The sequence below is a fragment of the Macrobrachium rosenbergii genome, chromosome 26 (assembly GCF_040412425.1).
Source record: "Macrobrachium rosenbergii isolate ZJJX-2024 chromosome 26, ASM4041242v1, whole genome shotgun sequence".
Lineage (NCBI taxonomy): Eukaryota > Metazoa > Arthropoda > Malacostraca > Decapoda > Palaemonidae > Macrobrachium > Macrobrachium rosenbergii.
In genome coordinates, this window is record NC_089766.1 from 8,761,074 (window position 1) to 8,781,529 (window position 20,456).

Sequence of the window (20,456 nt, forward strand, 5' to 3'; positions counted from 1 at the left end):
GATCATGGTGTACCTTATAGGGGAATGCCAAGTGTACAAGTTTAGCCTATGGGCAATGAACAGCTGGTTTTGGCAGCAAGTAATCAATTCCAGCCTCAAATGTAAACACAAAATTCTGTGGCCTCCTATACAGCCAGTTAGACTGCAGATATAAGAGCCATGTAATGAAATATATTACGGTACTTTGAAATTTGGCACTACAGGCAGTCCCCGGTTAACCGCGGGCTTGGTTAATGGCGATCTGGTTTTACGGCGCTTGTCTAGCGATGAAAATCGGCAATTTGTCGGTGCCGTAAATCTGCAATTTTCAGCATTGAAAATCGCCGATTTCCGCTTATCGGCGCCGATAATTGGGTATTGGCGCCAATACATACCTAACAGAGGCGTCAATAACTGAAAATCAACCCCGAAAATCGCCGAAAAGGCCCCGGAAATCGCCGATTTTCGGTTAGTGGCGATTTTCGGTTATCATCATACCCCCAGAACGGAACCCCCGCCGATAACCGAGGACTGCATGTACTGTATTCTCTTTACATTCTCTTTCCCATTACAAAGATAATATACTTTTGAAGAGAAAAAATTAGATTAAATAAAATATAAGAACTTTTGTCTAAGCAGGAAAACACTTTTTCAGTTGTTATAAGTAACCACTGCATTTTCCAATTTGTCTGCAACTATAATGCATCTTTCCTTCACACAAATGTCTAATCATGAAGGTTTTATAAGCTACGTAAGTATTAAGCTACCAGCTTCAACAGATGTCATACTTAGTTATGCATTGGCCATTATGTTAGCTGTTATCAACAAATATTATCTGAGTTCATAATATATATAATTCATCTTTTCTTCATTCAAATGTCATAAATGGTTTTATGTGTTACGTAAGTATTAAGCAGTTAGTTTAAAAAATTGTAAACCACAGTCGTAATTTGTTGGTCACTATACTTTCACTGAACATTGTGTGGTGTATAGTGGAAGAGCATACAGTATGAAAAATGAGGAGCTGGTAAAAACAAGACTGAGATCTCAAAGATGGAGATGAACAGGGATCAAGAAGAGTTGGCAAGAGAAGCTGTAGATATGGAAGTAACAGGAGCAACAGTTGGTCAAGAAAGCTATAGATATGGAGGTAACAAGGCAAAGACTTGTAGGAAGACCCAGGAAATCACAGAGAAAGGGGATAAATGAAGACTTAAACTCGATAGGAGTTCAGGTGGAAAGACCTTACGACAGAGATGAGTGGAGACTATCATACGTCTGACCCCATAAAGGGAAAAGCTAACCTGAAAATGCTTATTACAGTGATGTAAGCTTTGCTTTCCTTGTTTGTTTTGTCAGATTCCTCCCTTGCCTCTGCAGCTCTCTCAGCCTCCCTCCAACACAATCTCCATGAAAGTTGAACATTCATACTCTGTATTTAGGAGTACGTACCCTACATTACAAAACTATATGGAGGGAGAGATTGAAGGCTAGCAGAAATTTTGTTTGTTATAATTGCAATTAGTTAAAAGTGTTTTGGACAGTGTAATAATAGTCAATTAGTCACAAATTTTTAGACACTATATGTATAATAAATAATATTGTTGTAAAAGAATTTTTAGGCTAGTCAAACAGACAGACATTTGTCATGACTGCATGAGTTAAAGTAACCACGATGATGTGTTTTGACATTATAATGACAAAAATTCTTTTGCAGACCACATCTCATAAGTAATATTTCTTTTATATGTCTTCAGTATGCATAAATGAACCTTAGAAATGAAGGCTTACACAGAGAGACCAAAAGACAAGATGGTAGGCTAATTTTATGCTACTCACAGAGTTAGGGAAAGGTCATTACAGTAAATCAGAAAAATGTGTATTTCTTGAGGGTTAGAACCCATGAGTTGTAATAAATCTATTATTTTATCTTTTCCTTCAGTATAAATTAATATTAGAAGGTAAAAAGCTTCAGATTAATGTAATTGGGATGGCTGTGGATTTTTTTTTTTTTTTTTTTCAGAATATGCTCCCCAAAATTGGGGCGTGTCCAACATGCTGGAAAATATAGTAGCTCACGATGGCAAAATTCTTTCCCCATGATAAATGAGTAGAGAGGTTATAAGAAATAAGATTTTATAACATTATTGAAGAATTTGTTTAGCTGAAGAATGTACCTGCTGATTCATGTTTTATTTGTTTGTATTAAGGGTGTAAATAGTTATTTTGAGAAATAAGCTTGTAATACTGCAATTCATAGTTATCTTTGTTATTTTCAGTAGGACTGTTCTGTTAATGAATGAGTAAAATTGACAAACTGCAAAATTTTGTCCCAGAAACTGTACTTATCATGTAGAGAAACATCAAGTAGTGAGGGAAGAAATTTCCTCCATAACCAGCTACTGTTATCGTAAAACTTCCAAATTTTATAACTGTAGACTGGAAGACATTTGTATTTTTCTTTTTTAGAACAAATTGAAGGCCAAAAAATACATCATTTACTTCTTAGTGATATTCTAATTTGTAAGGTAGAACTGTATTTTGAAGAACAATTGTTTTCATGACAGTGGCATTTTCTTGTTTAGGACAAATTGAAGGCCAAAAACTACATCACTTACTTTAGTGACATCGTAAATTGTGAGGTAGAACTATATTTTGAAGAACAGTAATTTTCGTGACATCTGGCATAAACATCCATTTGACATTTCAAATTTATAGACATTTCATGTTGCTTGTATTTACTAGAGTATGACCGAGTCATCTTTTACTGAACAGAAGGATTTGTGACCAGAAAGTGATATACTGTACTGTACTTCTCTTCCATTCATTAGTTTAATGTTTTTTACTGTTACTGTTTAAATTGATTTAATAATAGGTGACTTACTGATTCTTTAAGATTACTAAATACAGTTTTCATGAGTGAAAGATTATTGTTATTTTAAAATTCAAAGTGTATTTAACAGAAATTTTGATACTGTGTACTTTACCTAAATTATTAATAACTTAGAAACATTTTGAGTGTAATAAAATAGCAAAAATTCCATCTCAGTTGATATAATATGAATGTGAATTTCTTACTCATTTTTAATCTTAAGACATTTTATAGTTTTATAATGATGAGATTATGGTTTGATATTATCCATAATTTTAGTAGTAATTTGTAAATACTGTAATGTATATTTTTATTTTCTTTGTGTAATATGCAACTTATGTCAGATCATACCAAAGATTTGTAACAATATATTCCTATTGTTTTTAATTTTTTGTATGCTTTCCTATTGTCAGTCTTCGTGTCTTTTAGCTGAGATTTTACAGCAAGTGTATTTTTTATTAGTCAACTGCCTTTATAAATTTGTTCATTGAAAACCCATTAGTTATAAATTGCCTTACTTCAGGGGCACCAATTTTCCATGGTCACTAATGAGGGAAGCTGCATTGCACATGTTCAGACTATCTTTAAGACACCATCAGTCATTCTTTTTGGGCAACTCAGCCATGTTTAGACATTGTCCTCTTCTCCAAAGATTTAGTTGGCAGACTTTGAGATTGGCAGACTTTATATGAGGGTATATGTTAACTTTGTTGTTGTTACTAGCTATCCTCATACAAGTCCCTTTATTTTACGATATGAAATTTGAATGAAATTCTTCTTGGAATGCAGAGCTGTGCAGCTAGGAGAAGTGAATCATTGTGCATAACATTTTTATAACCTGTTGTTAACCACTATCTTTTGATATCACAAACCATTTACACTAATGTTCTGTGTAATGCCATAGACTTATGAATTTTGGGAAATAGCTGTATGAATTGTTTGGATCATGTTTTACAAGAAGTGCCACAAGAGTTGGACTCTTGAAGTGCAGCTGGGTTTGTGCAGCACAGCAACAAGGACAAAGTGTCAATAGTATTTCCGAAACAATTTGCAGTCCCTCAGAAAAATTAGTAACCTTACAATGGGTCAAATTTTCACATTTATAGCCACCAAAAGAATTGTGAAACTGAATGACCCAGTCATGAAGGATATGGAGAAGCTTTGTTCATTTGGGACCAAGTTATCGTTCCAAATGGTAACAATAAAGATTGTATCTTTCTTTGGCAATCTCAGGGTTAGGGTTGGAAGACCAGATGAGGAGGAGACTTTTGCCACAAATCACAGTTGGAACAAAAGTTTACAATGCAAGCCAATGTTTTCTGTTTATTGGCATCTGAATTAGACAAAGCTGCAAGTGCTATTAATATGGTTCCCAAGATGTTTTATGGAGCCATGGATGTGTGAGTGTGCATTAAAGCATCAAGCAAGTCTCAAACAAGGTTGTAGAAGATAAGCAGCATCAGAGTTCAAGGCTGTTGAGGACTGCATCACCCGGAAACTGATTCTCCTTTGATTTATCAGAGAACCTGAGGGCATTGCAGGGATTTGTCAAGCAGGTGCTGTAGAAGTTCAAATCTAATGTGTGGATGAAAACAGCCATGTACAACAGATACACAGTTAACCATGTTATGCCAGATGGAATCATTATGCACAAGTTCCTCCTTCTCTTAGATAATTCTCCAAGTCATCCCCAGGTTATGGATAACTTGAGTTACAATATTAATGATTTTTCCTCACACTACCTCCTATAGACAAAGGGATCACCTTAACATTCAGGATTGATAACATGATGATAGAACTTTGTTCCTACCATCAGTGGCATATGGAGAACTTGGTCCAAGTTCCTCAATATTGACGTAATGGTCATAAAATCAAGTTACTTCAGTGTTAAGAATGCAGTTGACTTAATTGTTAAACTGTCAATGCTTGGGATGAGGTTCAACCTCATATGTGGAACAGTGTCGAGAGGAAGACATGGCCTGAATGTGTACATAACTTGAAGGGCTTTCCTGTTATTGAGAGGATCTGTAAGGACATCATGAGGTCATCAAAAGTGGTTGGATTCAATTTAGCAGACAAGAGGATGCTGCCAAACTGCTGGAGAGTCAGCAGACCATGAGCAGTTGACCAGTAGCATGCAATGTGTGATGCTTCCATAGAAGAGGAGGTCTCATAAGCTCCTGCATTGTTACACAGTGTCTTTTGACATTCTCACATAGTTTGAAGATGCCACAAACTTCATCAAGAACAATGGCACCCTCTGCTATTTGCACTCTGATAGGATCAGCAGCTGTATAAGATAATGGAGAAAAACCAATAGGCTTTCTTTATCCATTGCCACCCCATCTTACAGGTCTCAACAAGTCTCATCCTTCATGACAGACCCAAGGAGACTCCTCATCTGTTCTTTCCAAACTGAGATACCTCTCCCCTGCTCTCCATTTGGTCTGAGTCATCCACAAACCTTGGTGTTCCTTCCCCTCTTCTCTCATTATCACCAGAGCTGAGAACTCTTGATAAAGGTGAAGAATAATCTCTGTACTGCAAGGGAAAGTAAGAGTTATTGATAATTGTGCCTGGATTAGACAAAGATTATGGTAGGCATTCTTTGAGTTTCATTTGATATTCTGTATGAAATTGGTGCATTTAATTGTGTTTATGCAGATAAGATGGATAGGTTACAGTCACTTAGGATGCAAACCTATTATTTAACTCAGAAAAACAATTTGGTATATGATCTTTCTCTTTACAGTTGGTTGTAATGCAACCTAATCCTATACACAAGGATGACAATAGTGGACTTGAAAGATAACAACTGATGGTAAAAACAATTTCAAAGGCATGATGAAAAACCTAAAATTCCTTATGATTATTTTAGAGCTATGTTTTACAAAAATCAGTTTGAAGTCATATTACCAAAGTTTTCATTAAAGCAACATGCTAATACTATAAACTCAAAGCTTTACATAGTATGACAATTATGCACAATATGCAGTTAATCTTCACAACAAAATTTTAGATGCTTGTGTTTTAATGACTCATGAACATAAGTCCTTTGACAAAATAATAATGGTATTTTTACACTTATAGTAATTTAGGAAACAACACTGATACAATATGTACCCATACAATAATGTAAATCATGTATTCTCAATACCAGATATATCCAAAGGCTGAAAAAGAAACAGAAAACTCAGAGGTAAAAATCAAAGGTAAACCAATTAGTATATACTTACACTGCACAACATATAGATCATTTTACAATAATGTAGATATTATATCAAATTATATCAGAAAATTATTATCACCTTGCAAGCTATCATTTCCAGCACTAACTGTGTATGGCTTTTCTTCCGTCGCAAAGCATGGTGTGCATACCTCTTTCAAATACCATTAATGATTACAAATCATATAATGAAGAACTAAATGCTTGAATGCTCATATTCACCGTGGCAACTGATCATGGACGGTTAGAAACGTTTTGCATTTATAACCTGTATGTCTTTGGTGTTACTTAATTTATTAATTTCATAGTGCATTAATTATGAATATTATTAAAAAGTAAAATTTCCTGTCAACATGGTACATACTAATTATCTGATTTTTTTTTAATGAGCATGTGTACTTGGGATGGATTTCATTAAAGTCAGACACATGAATCCCTTACAGCTGGAAAGAACATTTTGTCAAAGAACAATTATGACTTTCACTAAACGAGAAGAATAAGAACCTAAAAATTTCTTTCAGTTCAAATTTACCTTCCAAAGAGAACCTTACACCATCAGCTGGGATGCTAATAGAAAAAATTTAAGCATATACAGTACTATTTTATGGTGAATAATTATAATCTCACCACACAAGTTCATGAAATTCACATGGCACCAATAATGAAAGCACAAAAACAATTATTAGGACCTTGCAATAAGTATCTTTAAACATCCAATGTCACTTACATGGACATTTAAAGATCAGCTCTTGGGTAAAATGGAATAACAGTATTTGGGTTTTCAAGCAGACCAGCAAGGGTTTGTCAGGTAGTGTAACTGAAGCTTTTAAGATGTGAGCAAAGACACATGTAATGTGATACATTAAACTATATTTCCAGTAACTGGTATTCTACATTCAAATAGAACTACTATTAAATACAAAATTTTAATGTTTTTACAAAGCAACAGCTTTGTAATAACTGACAACTCTGTGCACTATAACAAAAGAGCATTTAAAACTGATAGTGTTATCTACATATATAGTATAAAAAGGTACTCTTTATGAACTTAAACTACATGCTTTCAACATACTGCACTGCACTTCACTGTAATCCTCATCACAAGGATGATAATTTGCAGACTAAATATCACTCATTCCTTATATAACAGGCAGCTAACAGAAACAGCAGAGAATCTTCATGAACTGAGACCAACAAAACTAACTTTTGAATTGAAGAAACTCAGCTGTCTTGTCCTGTTGAGAGTAGATTGAGAGCCTTCTGAAGGTTTGACATAGCTGTTTTGGAATCTTCGTAGTCTAAGGCAGATATCGCCCATCGGCAATACTTCTGTGCTTTTGTTAGCTTGTCTGGGCTAAGTTTTGGTAGGTTATCTGCAGAAAAAACATCCATACAGAAAATGATCTTTTAGAAACACATGATTTTAAGGATGAAACCTAAAGATTAAAAGTTTTCAAAAGAAAACTAAATAAGTGAAGGAACTTTTTACAATACAACAAACTGCTTTGTTAAGAAACCAAAGACAATATACGGATCTTACCTCCAGTACTGGGTATAACACCTGGGGCAATAACAGGAGCTGCAGCTGGAGTGGGAAATGCGTGAGGCACCTATAAAGACAAAGTTGTTTACAAAAAATGCTAGAAAATCAGTGACATAAAACTCACTGGCTGGATTCATAAAAATTTGTGATTATAAAACACAAGTGACTTATGATATCTAAATATACTAGATTATTATCATTAAGTAGTTTAACATGCCCAGTGAGGAGAGAGCAAAAGAACACTTGAACCTTTAGTACTCCTTTCTGGGTGTTCCCCATTACTAAAGGTTTTTTTTTGCAGTCTCCCTTCGGCCCCTAACAGCAACCCCTTTCATTCCTTTTACTGCACCTCCATTCATATCTTCCTTCCATCTTGCTATCTACCCTCTCGTAACAATCATTTCAGAGTGCAACTGTGAGGTTTTCCTCCTGTAACATCTTTCACACCTACCTACTTCAATTTCCTTTCCAGTGCTGAATGACCTCATAGGTCCCAGTGCTTGGCCTTATACCTAAACTCTATATTACATTCTATTCCATTCCTTTCTGAGTGATGCATATGGCATTCTATAATTATTGTATTACCCTCTGCAGGTGCTCAAGAGTGCAAGAACTTGCACAGAGCACTAAATTAAATAATCTGATTAAATTATGTCAATAAAAGAAGTGTGCATTGATTAATTATCAGAACAGATAAAATCTAACACATCCAATCATAAAACACTGAATGGTTGCAATAATGAACAGAAACATTACCCAATGGCCCTTTGGGAGTTTGATGAAGAGTAATTTGTATCTAACTCCATTAATATCTACTGCATTTTCTGAAAGCCTCTGTAATCTGCAGGTAAGACATCTGCAAATGAAGGACTACATAAGAAAAAGAATGAAAACTTAACTCACCTGGGGATGAGAATATGCTGCAGCAGCAGGGGTATTCTGGGGTTGAGAGAGAGAATCTGATCCACTTGGGGCCATCGGAATACCATGAGTGGGTGACGAGGAGGACACAGAAGGCAGACCAGTTGGATCACTGTTTGGAACAGATGGCAAACCTGGGTGTGGCTGTGGGGGTTGTGACCAGCCCAGTCCCACTGCACCTTCACCTTCTTTGTCTATGTCTTCTCCCAGGCCTTCATCCTCTGAGAGTATTATCATTTGAATTACTTACGGCCTTGCTAAACGACAGTGATTTTATTCAAGAACACCATCAATTAGAATTTATGTATGGAGGACATATTATATTTTATCATATATTTTGTTAATATGCATACTAGAAAACAAAGCACAGTACAGTACAGTAGTTCCAAATGCAAGTAAAACACATTAAATTGTATCTAAGGAACATAAATTTTTAAGCAATTTGTATTTTTCCTAGGCATACAAACCAGAGCTATTTATATAAAAGTGTTTCTACTTAAAAGGCAATGGCTTGTATTTCGAAGGAACAAATCAGCATTACAGCACTGTACATTTTGTTGGTATCCATACCATTGGCAAAGCTCTTATTTTTACTTCAGCTGAATCATTACACAGACGTAAAGCAAATCTGTACCTTCTGATGGCCTGTGAGAAGTTTTACTGATAAAAATGGAACAATATAAAAAAAAAAGAATGTCAACACCCACCTCCACCCATTGGCCCTGGAATTGGAGTTTCACCTTTCTTCAGGCAGTTATGAATGTATGTAGCTTTCCACTTGGCATACTTCCTCTGAGCTGCCACTTCCTCTGTCAGTTCTCCAAAAACTTCACATACATCAAATATCAGGCCAGCTGTATAAAATACTTTAACCACATTTCTGCAAATGTATTTAAGTATTAGTAAACAGGTAAATTAATTACATGTATTAGCTCAAGTAATAATGGAATATCCCTTACAAGAAGTATATTAAGAAAAAAATAACATCTGTTACTAGGAAAAGACATGATAGCATTTTCTTGGAATCAAAGAACTTTTACTAGAATGAATGAAATGGGTAAAAATTTGCAAAAGCATCTTATGCAAAGCCACACCAAAAAGAGAAACCTATCTTGCCAGGCTTACACTTCTTAAAAATAGGATTTTTCCAATCCTTAAAAAATCTAACTCATGTTAACTGCTGGAATTGAGAACCCCAAGGCCAATAATTTACTAGAATTTTGTGCTGAAGCACTGAAAGACATGCACAGATATACAGTATCTGAGATACTACAGTATGTGAAGGTGTCTTCAAGAAGTGGGAGCATCAATTCTGTGAGAGTTTTCTAATCTTCACTTGAACTCAGAATTTTATTTATTGACCTTCCCACCATCCTAGAGGTTACTGCTTATAGAGGGCATTGTGTGGCACATTGTAGTCCGTACTGAAGACATTCCTGTTCGTTGTTTTTCATCCATTTCCTTTCTATCCTTCTCAATTATCTTATTTCCTTTCTACCCTTCTCAGTTATCTAACTAACTTGAACATAACCTCTGCCATTTTCAATATTTGGGCAAGGCTTATGATTACTATTATTGAAATGTAGTCTAACAAGACCACTGAGAGTTTAGCAATGAGACTAAGTGGCATCATTTATCAACTGAAAACTTGGCAAACTTTATAAATACAGTAGACTTAAAAAATAAAATCCCAGTCTCTCACTAAATTCTCATTGGCACCCATTCAATTCAGCAGGTAAGCAGGATATAAATAACATTAAGCATAACAGACAGAAAAATGGTGCAATATTGTTAATAGCTAAAGAAATTTAAAAACTGATGTACAAAGAGCTTCAAAGCAAGAATATTTTGTTCTATTAACTCAAAGCAAAGCTCAAGGCAACCTATGAGGTAAAATAATTCCCAAAATGATAGACAAAACAGGCTTTGCAAAACATTTTCAAGGCTATAAATATGAACTCTAAAGGAAATACTGTATAATGAACACACCGAGATCTATGAAAAACATACCACAATAATAACATTGTTACCACAAATGTTAAGGTATGTGTATACAGTAATAAACATTAACCATACCATACAACATTAACATTCTTTGCAAAATTACAAATGTAATTTCTCAAAGACTTGTCAAATTTAAACTGGAGTTACCTCCATAAACCTGAATACCAAAAGCATGACTTAATATTACATACAGTAGAACCTCGGTCCTCGACGCTAATTCATTCCAGAAGAAGTGTACCGCGATACACCACCAGGGTGGCGCTGTGGTTTGTTTACATCTGCCACAAGCTGCCGAGTTCTGACGTAATTTAGGAAATTTTTCTTAATTTTATGATAACAGACATACAGTAATTCGGCTTATAAATACTGTATTATTAATTTAATGTGATAATCTGGCTTGTTTTTCAACAGCAGCAGCAGCAGCAGCATGTGTGGGCTTTAAATGCTTTTAAATAAGCATGGGAAGAACGCCACCAACAACGCCAACTAGCGGCAGCTGCCCGAAACTCTTTTTCTACAAACATCATATGATTCATCGGGTCGGATTCCGGTTTGTTGTTTGAGCTCCGACGCAAAATTTACTCAACATTTCGTGTTGAAATCCGATTATGTCGAGTTCTAGTACAGTCGAGGACCGGGGTTCTACTGTACTAGTAACAATTTAAATTGAATCACAAGATAAAAATAAATAAATTAAAAGTAGTCTTACTTGTTAAACCTTGCAGCCCTATCTTCCCCATCTGCCCAAATGAAGAGCTTATGAGCAACATTTTCGACTAAGGCTTGACCAGCAACATCACTGGTCACCGATTCATTATCAGCATGCTCCTGGAAAAGAAGGAGATAACCATTGCGTTACCTTTTGTATATCTAGCTTCCCTGCAATGTGTTCCTATATCTTCACTATCCCTAATATTTGGTGGGTACTTTTAGCAAATGGGGAAATTTTGCATAATCTTACATAAATATGTCCACCTGCACTTGCTATTGTGTGACTGGTGAAAATGATATGGCCCTTAATGTTTCTGCTTAATGTACAAAAGACTAAATGTTAAACGATGAAAATGCTCAATGTGTAATGTATACAAAAAATTCAATACTATTCTTTGTAAACAATAGGTTACCCTTTTAAAGTTTTCTAAGTAATCCATAAGGCTGGTCAAGAGTGCTCTGGCTTCTGGCGATTTTCGGTCAATCTTGAGGGCTGTCTGTAGGCCATATAGACGAGCTGTAGAAACACAAAACAAAAATTATACCCAAATATTTAAGTGGAGATGACAAGCTAATATGCAATACCTGAAATAAATTACATAAGTCAAATACAAAAATAACAAATAAATAATATGAAATAATAAAGAAAAATAAATATGATCAAGCAAACTATGAAATAAGATTGATGTGATCCTCAAAAAGAAAAAAAATTGCATCCAGTCTAATGATTTAAATGCAAAATAAGATAATTTCATAATTTGGTCACAGCTGGCAAAAACTACCAGAAAACTGCGTGGTAATGAACCTAACACAAGAAAAGACAAGAATGAGAATTATATCTAGTAGAGTACTATGTGCTGCATGGTATAGCCTTGGAAGATCCAAATACAGTACAAAGGATACTCAGAATTATGAAAAATCTTATAAAGAATACACAACAAGCTAGCCAAATGCCAGTGCCAGAGATTAATACAATACTGTATGTTAAAAAACTGGTTACAGGAGTTAAGAAGGAACAGGGCAGTAAATCTGCAGGATACGAGGTATCACTGTAGGCATAATGTATGAACTACTATTATGATTAGCAAGAATTCGCTAGCAAATTGCCTCCCCCTCCTTTGTTGTTGTTGTTTTTTCTGTTGTGGCATACCATCTGTCTATGAAGGGTTAAAAGATTAAAGGCGCTCCCATTTTTGATAAAGATCTTTCCTTCGAGGCAAAAGTAATCTAGGTGTTTCTCCTACAGGCCAAAACCTCCCCTGCGGGCAAGGTAAGTCAAAACATCTGTGCTGGACGCCCCCTGCCCCATAGGAGGATAAAAAGCAGAAACCCACGAGGTCGACACACACATCTGGAAGAAGTGTCCTCCACCTATAATACTTCTCCTGTCAGCTGGACATTGCTTGGAGTTTGAGGAGGCGGAAGCCCTTGCATCTCACCACGTGGAAGAAACTCGCCCTGGAGGACCACGGAGTTTGGAAAATCTGCTAAGGTAAAGTGCCCTGAGCCCCATTTAAGTAATATTTTCTTAAAAGAAAGCCAGAAATCTCCCTTGTCTAATGTCCGTGCGCCTCTTGCATCAAATGCCCTTTATTACTCCTTTGGCACCCTCAGTGCAGCAATTCATTATTCTTTTGTCTGTTTTCATTACTGGCGTATAATGTGCATATCTCTCATTTCAGAGGATCCTATTTCGTGGAAGCTTCTCGGGCTGTGTCTGGAATCCCCAGTTTCATTCAATCCCGTAGGAATCTCCTTCAGGATAGTACACTTGAGTTCCTCTTTCCAATACTGATATCAGTTATGTAAATACACTCCTTTAAATTTGCCCACGTGTTTTGTAATATTTCCCTCAGTAACAAGAGCCCTATGCTTATGAAATTCTCCTTTGTTTTCCTCTTTTTACGTTTTCCTGTACCCACGAAGTCAGAGGCTAAATTTTGCCTGCCATTTCAAACTAAAACCACGGAAAAACGTAAAAATCAATTTTCTATTTTTACTTTCAAAAGAATGCCAGTATAAGATCCTGTCTGGATTATTGGAGGACCCAGTTTGGATATGACATAAGTGACAGAATTTCACAAATGCCCTCTGCGTCACAGTGTAAGAGGCAACGGTGAAGATAAGTTGGGGTTAGACTGGCTTACATTAGGGTTGGTCAGCTTACAATGTATGACTTTGTACAGCCATTTCATCTTCTTTTACTTTTTCATTATTGTCATTATTAATGGTGACACATGAAATACTGTATACAGTTTATTTTTCCACTGTTTCTCTATGCTATTACTACACTGCTATTTGCAACTTTGCACTATACCATAATTTTTCTTCCCGCCTCACTCCCCTACCAATCAAGATAAGGACCTGGCAGCCAAAATTTGGTTAGGTTAAGTGTGGTTGAGTTACACTGCAACCCTATTACTTATTTCGCCACCCAAGAAGGCAAGTTCCTGGCACCCATGATTAAGTGTAGTTGACTTTGGTCATAACCCTATTAATGATTTTAATTTAGTGTGCACTACATTCAGGTTAGGTAGGGAGGGTGAAGTCCCCAAGGTCAGGCAAGGCCCTGGTATCCTAAGTTAGGTTAGGTTTCCCCTCTCCCGAAAACCCTGACTTCCAGCTGTGAACCCCAATAATTATGGGATAAATGGAGACCAATATTTCTAAATCTACTTAACTGTTACCAACAGAAGTCTGAAATTTTCAAAACACACGCTAAAACATAAGAAAATCATACTTTCAAATCCAGAATATGGTTATAGTTTAAATGAAAAATTTACCATGATGATTCACTACATGAAATCATTTGTTTAATAGTTTGAACAACGCAATACATTCTTAAACTGGCGGAGTAGCCTATTGTTTTTCTCATACTTTATATGTAATTTTGACAAATCTCAGAATCTAATTCTGTTGTAGATTCTCAGTAAACCCATTACAATCACCAAATGCCTAAAATATGGGAAAAAAAGGGGGACTTACTGAAAAAACAATTGAATTCAGGGTCACATTCGGTGGGGAAATAAAAAATATGATTTCCTACAGCAGTTGTAATGGGTTAACCTAACCAACCAAGCCTTTCCAAAGGAAATTCAAACAAAATTTGGATAATGTTCGTTTCCAGTCCGAACATCTTAACTCAATTTTTATTATATCTTTCAAATCTTCATAAAACTAAGGAAAATACATTCTACACACATATTTCTTGCAAACTAACATTTATCACAATAAAAAAAAACAATGTGAATAATTGAAGATTTTTTTAAGTTTCAATTTTGCAAAATGCACTTAGGGGCATTTGAAGGGACATTTGATCCCCAAGGGGCTAGTACTAAACATGGAAAAATACATTTGACCCCCCAGGGGCTAGTGCTAAACATGGTGAAACAATGTAGATGAATCACTGTTTCGCCATGTTCAGTATTAGCCCTAATGTGGAATTGGAGTTCGGACCAGAAACAAACTTTTACCCAAAATTCGTCTGAGCTGCGTCAAGATTGACTGAATGATCTACAGATTAGCGTCACAACAACTAACGCTTCTATAACTATTTACTAGCCTATGTAGGAATGGGACATAGTCTTACGGCTAGACTACGCCTACTTCTACAGTAAAAGTCTAACCTAATACCAAGAAATTTATTTAAATGCTTTTCAGATTATTTAAACAATATTAGAGCTCAACTAACATTCCCCAATTAACTCCTGTAAAGCAATAAAAAAAGAACCTAATAAAGACAGGAAATTCATTATCAGGTGAAACTGAATCACGGTCAAGGCCATGAAACTCAGGCCCGGGCGAGACTACGAAATAAAACAAGAAAATAATCACTTTAATCCGAAATTATCTTTTCTGTATTTGCTTACCCCAATAAGACACGACTGGCTCTCTCTTGTCATAATCGCTGGCGAGTTTTAAGTAATGCTGGACTTGTTTCAGCTGAGGAGGACACGGGGGTAGGTTAACAGCCGACATGTTTGTTATTGTTTTCGCCTTCCTTCTCTTTGACAGATGGAGAGGTGGGCTCAGCTGTCGACTTCCTACAGTTGATATATATTAAATAGATATTCCATTCTCACACCCGTTATTTTTTGGATTAAGTTTTAAACCTATGAAACATAAATGTATGACGTTGCTGCTAAATTTCCGGGTCAATTTATTGCACCGTCTCGGCTCCCTGTATTAAAAGATTCTTTTGTTATGCCTTTGTTACACATCTTGGTTCAAGTAATCCATTTTCGTCCAGGCTTTTACGTGTATTCATGCTTTCAGTGGCATATTTCATAGATGTCATTAACATAGACTTCTTTATTTCCTGTTCAGTTATTGCTTTGGTCAATACAGCTCAGTGTGAAAGGCGTTACACTATCCAGTGGGTATTTATTCATTAGTGATTTAGCTCCTTATTAACTGAACCCTGTAGCTTCGTTTGTAAATAAACTGGTAGATCATTATAGACACTTTGCAGTAGTCTTCTCTTGCTAATTCATATGTTATGGATCGATATTTATGAAGGTGACATTTCTTAGGTGCTGATGCCCTGTTGTCACTACATTTGATATTTGATCTGCCGTATTTAAATTTTCATCAAATGGAGCATCCAAGTTTCTCACTGATTTTAATATATGCAGTTTTATATAACTCATTTTTGTTTATTCAGTGTTAAGTTCAAAACAAATATGTGAAATATATAGATTTTACGGAGTATTCCAAAGTATAGTACACTACAATACTCATTTTGCACTAATTTTGACTACTCTTTATTCGCCAATTCTATCCCCTATCTTCTTCTTCTTCCTTTCCTTTATATAGTGATTCACAAACTGTTCGATCAATTTGCATGACCAGTTCGTATCTCTCGAATTCATTTTTTACCTGTTCTGTCTTTCCAATTTAATTCACGGGTCGTACGCGTCATATGATTTATATTTCCTAACCAGGGTTATTTTATAATAATGCTGTAAAAAAATTGCGTACTCATGGTCAATGATTCTCTCTCTCTCGCTGGTTGCTTTTGGTATTACCATGCACACACTGTTCTCTGTAAGGGCTTTTATTTGGTTTATAAATATTTAGTAATGTTTCGTGGTCTTAAGGTAAGATGGAACCGCACGAATGTAGATTACATTACAATAACAATAAACAACAATCTCTCGGGGCCGGGAGAGCTTTCAACATGCGTCTCATTCGTTATGGAAATGGTGATGATCTCATAGATGTTAAATTATTTTGGTAATTGTCTTCCAAGAGCGGATGGATATTATTATTATTATTATTATTATTATTATTATTATTATTATTATTATTATTATTATTATATATTCTCGAACTTTGAAAAGGCAGGCGAATTCCATCCATCAAAACAAAATTCGTAAAGTTATTAACGGCCCAGCCAATCAGAATAGGCCTACGGGAAAAGGGCTAGCCAATGAAAACGCACATACTCTCATTTTCTCTGCTGTTAATCGCCCAGAGAAAGACTCGACTCTCTCGCCCACGTGTCGATCAGGTAGGTCATTTAACCCGAAAATAACTGGCGGGCGGTGATCAGTGACCTGTGACTGTAATGTCTTTGTATGAAGCTATTTGAAGGAAGTCATAGTACCGAGGTTCGTTATCGATATAGTATGTCTACCTGGAGTGGATCGCATGTGAAGACTTGGTAAGTAATTAATTTTTGCTCTTGTAGAAATGAAGATATTAAGTTTCTGTGACCCGGAACACAAGACCGATTATTTTTATAGTGGAAACTATAACCCTTTCTATTTCCTTACCCTTTATTTATACACGCTTGCTACTTTATCCATGGTTTGCCTGTAAATCGAATAACTAACATTCCACTACATAGCCATGTGACATTCACTGTTCATGAATAAACTGATTCAATTGTTAATTTTGCGGAGCTAGGAGTTAGTGACAAATTACGATGTATTGTTATTATTCTCGAACCTAGAAAAGGCGGGTAAATTCCATCCATCAAAGCAAATTTCACAAAATATTCCCGGCCCAACTAATCAGAGTAGGCCTACGGGGAAAGAGCCCGCCGATGTAAACATTTTCTGGTGCTACTCGCCCATAAGAAGACTCGATCGGCGGTCTTGCTTTCTCGCCCACGTGCCGATCAGGTCATTTAACCCGAAAATAACGCAGCGGACGGTGACCAGTGACCTGTGACTGTGTGAAGCATGACTACTTTAGGTCTTGGTGTAGAGTCTAGGCCTGAAGCTATCTGAAGGAGGCGCACAGTATAACAGATATCGATATAGTATTTTTATGTGAAGTAGATAACATTTGAAGACTTGGTAAGTAATTCATTTTTGCTCTTGTAAAAATCGAGATATTTGACTTTTCGTGGAACAATTTATTGTAACAGCCGTGACCCTGTACTTAAGGATGATTTTGTCTTTTATTATTTTTCGGTAGACTATACCCCTTGTTTATCTGTAAACAGGATAACTAATACCCCAACGCATATTGTGTTTATATATTTATATATGCGAACATGCCCCTTATTACATACGCTAATGATGCTCAGAAAAGGGTGTTTGCGGAAGAGATAGCACGGGAACAAGATGGAGTTCAAGGTTACTGGCTTATTGTCAAGGTACCATAGACGGACGGCCGTGGGATGCCCCAAAGGCAAATAGAAAACAAAAACACGATTTATTGGTCTCGACTGATGGCGCGTGGCAAAGGGTTCGTTTTCTTTGTTTCTCGGTTATCTTATCGACAAAACAATCGGTAATATATTTACTATACCCGATCCCGAGATAATGTTTTATAATTTTTGTTGGTTGTGTAAAGAAAATAAATATTTTTAAGCTGTTTCTGTTGATTTTTTTTTATTGTGATAAAACTTGACGAAAAGACAACGGCTGGAGACGGCGGAGAAAGAAAGCGATTAACAGGAAGGGACGAGAGGAGAAAGGAGGTTGGATTAGATCGGGTAATTAGCGCCGGAATAACCGACCTGGTTGTAGTAAACTGTCAATCCCCTACACTTTCTCTTCTAAACAACAATGCTACCGAGGGCGTCTTTGTTGGGTGTGAAAGAATGGGACGAGGAAATGAGCATGGTTTTGAAAGAGTATTTTACCTACATAGACTATCAAATATGCAGGTGTTTCTCTTTTTTTATAATTTCGGAGAATACTTAGGGTAATTATCTTTTCTAGGTGAAAAGTTTTCAACTTAATGAGCACAAAGGCAAAATCTATTTGTCGCATTGATGCAACCGCCAATTTTTCTTTTACTTCATATATTTTAGTATAAATAATGTTTAAAATGTGGCTTTGTCCTACCGTCCTATATTCGACCACCGCAAAAAAAAAACTATAACATCAGCCACTCCACACACCTACAAAGATGTAAACAGTCGCACATCACGCCGTTCGCACAAATACTGCGTCACTCACCTCGATCTCGTGAATGCGTCACTTCATAGCGTGTTGACTGAGAGAGTTATGGATATCCAAAGCAAGTCCGGTACTGCAACAAAAGTGTTAATATTGATAACAGAGCTACCTTTCAAAGTCATGTTAAAATAATACAGTACTGTAGTGATAAGAATAGAGCATCACATTCTCAGACTGACTGGTAAGAAAGGGGTAAGCCTGTTTGACTGTTTTGAGTTCCTGAGACCTCTTTAACAGAATGTTCTGAGCAGCTTTGTTCATGAAAAAGTATTTTTCCAAACCAGATTACTTCTTGCATTCATGTTACTGTAACGAGCATTTTATCTCTGAAAGTCTTGCGTTACTTCAACACAAAGCCTTTAAGATGACCCGTTTTCTGAATTAGTCCACACACCTTGATACTTTGGAAATATTTCTAGTTTATGCACTGTTATTTTTAATGTTTTCAGGTTTTCCTTTCAAGGGTCTACCTGATATGAAATGTGTTGAAGTCTATTGTACTTTCTGCTTGGAATTCAGTTTTTAGTACTAATATTCATCTGCACATTTCCACTGGTCTTTATTGTATGTACTTCTTATTTGACTTCATTTCTTTCACCCCCATCTAATCAAACTGGCAAAATATTTCAACCTGGTGTTTCCCAGTTATTCATTAGCCTCATGGACAACATGTTAATTTGCATTACTGCTCATTATTTCATTCCCTGTATTTCTTAAACGCAGTTTAGCTGAACCTCTATATTCTTATACCTTTGACTCAGCTGCATTCAGTTATACAGGTCTTGTACACACGCAAATCATTTTCATAAAAAAACACATTTAGTAATATAGGTCTTGTACACACACACACATATCATGATATCTTAACAAGAAGTCCATTAATCTGTTTTCACTTATAGGTACCTATTCACTTCATCTTCAAGTCTGGTACGTCACCAAGCTACAATAATGGAAATTTTTGATGTCCTCCCTGTTAGCTCTTCATGAGAATGGGCAGGAATTACAAAACACACAGTACGTATGCTGTACTTGTCACAGTTATTTAGGTACTTAGTGGACTAGACAGAGTTATCAGACAGTGGATATTCCATTCCGCACGCTAGTGGTAGCGGACAGTGAACAAACACGCTCGCAGGTGATCAAGGCGTTTCTGTATGTGCCTAGGACGGTGGGAATGCCTTGATGTTGACCGATACTTTCCTGGCTGGGGCTGTGAGGGTGGACGGTGAGCAAATGCATGCGCACATGTTCAATGCTTTTCTCTTTATGCATCACATTTGAAGATAGTTCTGTATGCATTTAATGTGGGCCTACCCCTTCTCTCAATATTTTAAACTTAGTGTAAGTTATTTGCCAGTCTTTGTTACTTGTTGGGTTTCTTTTTTTACTTACCAGAAAGGGCAGATATCCGGAGATGTCTGTTAAGTTCAGGTCACATTCTTGATATTGCATAAATTGATTTCCATTCGTCTTTTCAGTTCCACATGCAAAACATTTTTAAACCTGTACACTGGATGGATGAATGCATTGCAATTTGAGCTGATGATCATACACTGGAGCCAAGAGAGCCATTCACTTCAGCTGCACCAAATCTCATCGTGGGGTACAGCTTCTAGTAAGCCTTTGCAGCAACCCTCGGGTTCCCAGGTAACTTATTGTTTGTTGACATTCTTCCGCTATCACTTTGTGCTCTTTCAATTGTGTTGTTCAGTTTCTTTTCTTTTATACTTTAAACTTGATCTTTCACATAACCCCTCCTCTACATAATTGGACTAAATAGGG

General features: G+C 36.2%; 1 protein-coding gene across 1 annotated transcript; it reads right to left on the minus strand.

Moving 5' to 3' along the window:
• Positions 1 to 5,709: 5,709 nt before the first annotated feature.
• On the minus strand, positions 5,710 to 15,509 carry Vta1 (vesicle trafficking 1). Its single transcript, XM_067128142.1, has 7 exons — positions 15,126 to 15,509; positions 11,670 to 11,773; positions 11,255 to 11,373; positions 9,249 to 9,421; positions 8,524 to 8,762; positions 7,618 to 7,687; positions 5,710 to 7,450 (listed from the first exon to the last, which is right to left on the minus strand). The coding sequence occupies exons 1-7, from the start codon at positions 15,232 to 15,234 to the stop codon at positions 7,299 to 7,301; spliced, it is 966 nt and encodes a 321-aa protein (XP_066984243.1). The 5' UTR covers positions 15,235 to 15,509; the 3' UTR covers positions 5,710 to 7,298.
• Between the last annotated feature and the right edge of the window lie 4,947 nt (positions 15,510 to 20,456).

Bases quoted from the DNA above. Each gene is read 5' to 3' on its own strand.
- Vta1 (XM_067128142.1), bottom strand. From the start codon at position 15,234: ATGTCGGCTGTTAACCTACCCCCGTGTCCTCCTCAGCTGAAACAAGTC. The intron at 11,774-15,125 runs GTAAGCAAATAC...GTGTTTCTACAG, and splicing joins GCCAGTCGTGTCTTATTGGG to CTCGTCTATATGGCCTACAG. The intron at 11,374-11,669 runs GTAACCTATTGT...CTTCTTTTCCAG, and splicing joins ACTTAGAAAACTTTAAAAGG to GAGCATGCTGATAATGAATC.